The sequence below is a fragment of the Perissodus microlepis genome, chromosome 3, assembly GCF_051167445.1.
Source record: "Perissodus microlepis isolate ML-2025 ecotype Zambia chromosome 3, ASM5116744v1, whole genome shotgun sequence".
NCBI lineage: Eukaryota > Metazoa > Chordata > Actinopteri > Cichliformes > Cichlidae > Perissodus > Perissodus microlepis.
In genome coordinates, this window is record NC_140463.1 from 5257812 (window position 1) to 5264034 (window position 6223).

Sequence of the window (6223 nt, forward strand, 5' to 3'; positions counted from 1 at the left end):
AAAGTGCAACAGCAGCATCAGGCTGAGCTGCTACTTACTGCATAATGAACACGTTGATCCAGGAACTGAGGTCAGTTTGTACAATTTGTCTTCACGCCTCTCGAGGATCGCTGACCCACATAGATGCAAGATTACATTCACCTCCAGTGTGAGTCGCTGGTTTCGACTGTGTGCTGAAGATGCTTCACAGCGCTGATGTCTGAGTCACTCATGGACTCTATTTTTCTAAAATACAAATAAATGTAGCTCCTGCGGTGGAAAGACTCAGACTGAAGTTTAACAAACACAGTAAAATTTTACATCTGCATGAAGAGAATCTGTGTCAGACCAAAGCTTTGCTGCTGGGAGCTGAGATAAGCTGATGAAGTTAAAATGAAAATAAAAAATGAAACTTGAAGGCTAAAACATGTGGTGTGCTGCATATAAATATGCATAAAGATGAAACGATTAAAACATAGATGAGAGTTCAGGAGAATCACCACAGCAGCCTGAGTCTCAGACTGATGAAGAGCAGCGAACACTGAAACTGGTGCTTCTTTATCTCATATCAGCTCTCGGTGGTTTCCTGCCACAGACAGACAGCAGAGGCCGAGAGGAACGTTTCATTTGTGCGTCAGCAGCTGCAGACGAGCGTCCGAGTGTTTAACGGCATCTGTGCTGGTGTCGACTTCACAGGAGGATGAAGATGCTGCTGCTGTTCCTGCTTCTCCTCATCGACGGTAAGAAACTCTCTGAAGTCTGAATGCAGGTTGTTTGCACTCACTGCAGGTTGATCATCGTCACACGTTCAGACATGATCATGTTTATTACAAGGTTTGTACGCTCATTAGAAACATGGAAGTCTTGAAAGTTTTGGAGAAAAGATGGAAACGTGGCTCACAGGTCCATGTGTGAAGAAGTTTGTGGTTGATATTGGTGTGTAACCCTCTCTGTGTGAGTTCGGCTCACACATCCTGCTGACCTACATATACTGAAACAGCGTTAAGTAAACCTTGTTCAGCTGTTACGTGGCTTTTTGTGCTTCAGCTGTTTAAACAGATTCTTTGTCCTGTATGAGCGGATTGTTTAGTGCTTTAATTCTAAACTTAAAGTGATTTAACTGAGGCACCGTTTTCCCCCCTTAATCATTAAGAAGCTGCACTTTGTATTTACTTGTGTTATCTTTCTCTAACATCTAAATTAGTTTGATGATGTGAAACATTTAAATGTGACAAACATACAAAAACAGGGAAACTAGGAACAGGAGAAACACTTTTGCACCTGAACAGAGGTTTAAAGAGCCATAAGTCAGCCTGAAGTCTGGTTAGAGCTCAATCTGAGCTTAACCTGTTTGTTGCTCCAACCAGAAACTTTCATTGAAGTCTGTCAAACATCAACGCAGCGACTTACTTGAGGCAACACAAGATTTCAGGCTAAATCAACTGTCTCCTGTTTTAAAGCTGTAATAGATTACTTTTTAACTGTATGAAAATTGTCATGTTTGCACTTTGCAACAGTGAAAGAAAAACAGAATTAGCATTTAGATGGATGCAAATGAATCTGAAAGTGGTTAGCACGAGTCTTCATAGGTACTGGTGGATATGCTCTGTTAGCTGGCACGGTGGATGCATGAACAGCTTCAGACTGTATCAGGTCACAGTCAGTGGTGAGGTTGTTACTCCAAAAAGTAATCTATTACTTACATTACTTACATTATTCCTTAGTGTTCATAAAAGTGTTGCATTATGCTAATTACTGAAAGTAATTCATAATTACTATACTGAAAATATGTTCTGTTTCCTGGCACTTGCTTGTCCTCCTGTTTCCGCGATCCTGCGGGAAACAACAAATGCAGCCGTAAGAAACCTCACACAAGCTGCAGACCACATACTTCACAACAGCTTTGTGTACTGATTGAACCGACGGTTTGTCACGGAATGATGGGCGCTCAGCCTCTCTCCTAATTAGCTCCCCCAGACGAGGCTGATCAGCAGCAGGCGTGTATCATCATCCATCACCCTCATTAGTGAGGGTAGCGGGACACCCTCACTAGGCCTGACGGTGCCTGTAAACCGGCCTACAAGATCCCCCCCCCCCAATTCCTTTGTTAGCATTTTAGCATTTTCACTTTTAATCCTGTATCTCTCTACTTGTGTTTGTAAATGTTTTCCTTTTATCCTCTGGCCCTTTTACACTTTACTTCCTGTTTTACTTTGAAGATTTCTGTTCCTTTCCTGTGCTTTCCTGTTTGATGTGCTTTGTGTTTAGCATCTTTGGATGATGGGCTTCCTCTCCAGTTTAATTCATGTTGCATGAATGAAAATGAATTCAACATTTGTAATCATCATTCGATCTGCTCTGACGTCTGTAAGCAGGTCTGACCGTGATTATTACCTCAAACATGACACATGGTGTCTCTCTATATGTCCTCACAGTTTCCCAGCATGCCTCTGGTGTGGAGGTGTATGAGGGGGACTCGTTCATCCTGCCCTGTCAGTTTGACACTTTCGCTCTGACTGACCCCTCAGTGGTGTGGAGTCGCTCCGACCTCAGTCCTCCAACCGTCCACCAGCGTCAGCTTCAAGGAGACAAACTGAAAGATCAAAACCAGCGTTACAGCGGCCGAACATCCATGAAGACTGACGCTCTGGAAACTGGAGACCTCAGCCTGAACCTGACCAACCTCCAACTGTCTGACAGTGGCACCTACACCTGCTCCATCAGAGACTTTGGAAATGAACTGAGTCGGAGTGATATACAGCTTCAGGTCAAAGGTCAGCAAGAAGCTTCAGCGACTGCTGTTGATAAAGATTACATCACTGAAAGTAGTCTTTACTTTACAATCAAAGGACTTTGTTGGCTCAATACACCTTAGATTACATGGACTCAGAGGTCAAAGGTCACACTGTTTGTTGTCTGTCTTTACAGAGCAGTGGTCATACTGGGAGCCTCTCGTGTTTCTCCTGGTTCTGGTCCTTATAGTTTCCGGGGTTCTTTTATTTCATTTCTGTCACCATTTCATGTCAGGTGAGTGTCTCCTTCTACACTACCCATAATGCCGATGGTTAGCAGGTGTCCTCTGGTGGCTACTTGACTGTGACTCACACAAATTTGTTCCAGAAGCTGAAAGAGTTGTGAGTTATGAAGTGAACAGGCAAATATCCCTGAGCTTTCTCCTGAGTGTCAGAATCCGATTTCCTCATTCCGACTACGAAGCGTCAGATTCTAACAGTCAGGGTTTGACCTACGATGAGCGCTGCTGAAAGAGGCGTGGTCCAGATCTGCTTCTAAACAAACTCCAGATATAAAAAAAACTTCCTTGATGGTGTGTAAGTGTGATCAGCTACCACATCTATGCTGTAAGTCTGAGGTAGCCAACAGCATAGATGTGCACGGTCAGTACCAGCTGGAAGCTAAGCGTGACATTCATGTAAATCCTCTTTGTGGCGCTGAAGGTGGTCACATGGTTTGTAGTTCACTTGGAACAAACCAACCCATGAAAACACGTTTACAAAGCTGTCAGCTGACCCAGAGCAGAGTGAAGCAGCTACAGGTGTCACACAGTGATCCAGAGGACACAGTCTGATCCTCTCTGTCATCACTGAAGTCAGAGGACTCAGTGGAAACAGGAGTGAAGAGCTGCTCACACAGCAGAGTGGACTCACACTCACTGACATCTGTGTGTGTGTGACCTCTCTGTTTTCCTCTCACTTCTTCAGGCTGTGAAAGTGAAGACGGGGATTCTGACGTCCTGTAAAGCACAGCTGACCTTCATCAGGACGTCACAGAGGAGACGCTCTACAAACACACAGTGATCCACACACAGACACACCTGCCTGATAAACTGCTCTTAGTACATCATCACACACACGGGATGTGATTTGCAGTGTCAAGAAGTCTTCAAGCGACCAATGCGAGCACAGGATACGACTGACTGACCTCTGGTAGGAACCACAGGTGTGGACACAGGCACACACCTCACAGCAGCTGAAGCTTTCTGCCTCTCTGTAGACGGAGTGTGTTCACTTTGACAGCAACAATCAGATACTACAGCAGTCAGGTGAATTTAAAGGTTTTCTGTGAGTAAACTGACTACAGCGGCTACAACGCCGTCCTTTGTTAACGTTGTTGGTCCAGAAACTTCCTGTTCACTCAGAACCTGAAATAAAGACGTCAACATGAACATCAGAGCCTCTGGTTTTTATCCCCACTGACATCAAACAGACACAAAACACCGAGTCACTAAGACGGAGCGTGTTCAGATCAGATATGTAGGCAATGATATGATGGTGCCCGTCTCCTCTCAGGTGGAGGTTATTCCCACTGCTGTCCTCAGCCTGCATTTCTATCTCTGTAAAGATTACGAGCTCTACGATAAACGTGCGCTCATGCTTCTCTGTGATCAGTTAACAATTAACTCAAATGCAGCATCAACCGTATTTTTTACCCTCGTAACAAAAAGGAATAAAGTGTTTTTTCTTTGCTAAATAATCACAGCTTTACTGTGTTATGATGTAAAATAAAACTAAAGTCTAAATACAAGCACATCATTTCTTCATTGATGATGCTGAGCTTTTATACTCATTACCAAAAACCTCAGAGAAATAAAAACACATAAAGCCTGGAGCTTCAGTGGTTAAACAACATTTAGTATGTGTGAGTCTGATGAGCAGCTCTGACATGAACCATCACTCCTCCACGTCCAGCACTGTGGTGAAAGCTGTGGACTGTGAACTTTCAGTCACGTATCAGCTTCCTGTCACACACGAGGACTTCCTGTTAAGGTCAAAAGTTCATCTATCAGCAGCTTGTGCATCGTAAAACTCCGCCCGAGTGTTTCAGAGGATGATGATTCTCGATGGTGGTCTTTTCAGATCTCAGTGTTTGGGCATAAAACACTTATTCATGTGTGTACTTTAAAGGAAGGAATGAGCAGCAGCATGAGAATAAGCTCCATGTGTGCACTTCCAGAGAGGATGTGGCTTCATCAGATGCACAAATCAGCAGTTGCATTTGAGCTTTATTAGCAGAGCCTGTCGCTGAGCTTTCTATTTAAACTTGAATCAGTCTTTTGTAATATCTTAAACATGTTGGTGCTCACAGTCAGAGCCCTGCATATATCAGTCAGGTACTACAACCATACGTAACGTCTGGCTCTCTGAGGTCAGCTGATCAGTGCTTGTTGGCTTTCTATTCATTATAAAGTGATTGAGCTTAATTACGTTTAATAAAATCATGTGAAGAGTGAAAGGATGGAGGAACAGAGATGCTGAAGTGCAGTCTGTTTACATATTTAGTAGGGGTGCAACGATACACAAAATTCACAGTTCGGTTCGGTTCGATACTTTGGTGTCACGGTTCGATATTTTTTCGATACAAAAAAATGTTCATGCCTTTTTAATTTGTCATTTATTAAAATGATAAATATATATTTTAACCCAAAAGGGTACAGAACATAACACATAAGATTGAATAAAGATGCTGACGTCCCACCTGCGTAGGCGTCCTTTGACTTAGTTTTTTTCATTTACACAATTTTAATCACTTTGTGACTGTTTGTCTTGAAATTTCATTTCTTATGAGGTGATCGGGCTTTATTACACTTAATAAGAACATGTGAAGAGTGAAAGGATGGAGGAACAGAGCGAAGTGTTGCAGTCTGTTTACATGTTTAGGGATAAAATTGTTCCAATAACAGAATATGTTTCTATACGTTTAATGGAAGAAATCACTTTATTAATAATAGATGACTGGAGATGGTCCACGCCTGTTATACTGTTACAATCCCTGTTTACATGGATGAATATGGATATATTAATAAAGTTATTTTATAATAAAAAAAAGAAATAAAAAATCATGGCACATTCTTCTGCTTGCTGCAAAAGATAAAATAAAATTCTGCACAGATAAATTTGAATTAAAACTCCTTTTTTCTTTTTTACACTTGTTATATTTTTCACAGCTGGTACAAATTAGACTTACAGGCGACCGCTTCTGGCCCCCAGGCCATATGTTTGACACCATCATTTATATACAGGTGATGTTTCTAATATAAATGCTTTGTTCCAGGATTTATGCAGTATTCATATTTGTGATGTTTTCCTAACGAAACAAAGACCCACAGAGGATTCACACAATTTCTATTAGAACAGATTTCAGGTTCTACTTAATTCTATTTTTGTAGGAGATCAAACCGTAGACTGCCTCTCACGTGTTATTTATTGCTCTCCCTGTTGGAGTCCAG

The 6223-nt window shown here is 42.2% G+C and overlaps 2 protein-coding genes across 3 annotated transcripts in view; both read left to right on the forward strand.

Moving 5' to 3' along the window:
- LOC146389554 (uncharacterized) overlaps positions 1–6223 on the forward strand; it is a 57387-nt gene that overhangs the window by 17918 nt on the left and 33246 nt on the right. The gene's annotated exons all lie outside the window — the stretch shown is intronic.
- On the forward strand, positions 680–4435 carry LOC146389555 (myelin-oligodendrocyte glycoprotein-like). Its single transcript, XM_084909214.1, has 4 exons — positions 680–719; positions 2415–2753; positions 2908–3006; positions 3699–4435. The coding sequence occupies exons 1-4, from the start codon at positions 680–682 to the stop codon at positions 3734–3736; spliced, it is 516 nt and encodes a 171-aa protein (XP_084765340.1). The 3' UTR covers positions 3737–4435.

Bases quoted from the DNA above. Each gene is read 5' to 3' on its own strand.
- LOC146389555 (XM_084909214.1), top strand. From the start codon at position 680: ATGAAGATGCTGCTGCTGTTCCTGCTTCTCCTCATCGACG. The intron at 720-2,414 runs GTAAGAAACTCT...ATGTCCTCACAG, and splicing joins CCTGCTTCTCCTCATCGACG to TTTCCCAGCATGCCTCTGGT. The intron at 3,007-3,698 runs GTGAGTGTCTCC...TCACTTCTTCAG, and splicing joins CTGTCACCATTTCATGTCAG to GCTGTGAAAGTGAAGACGGG.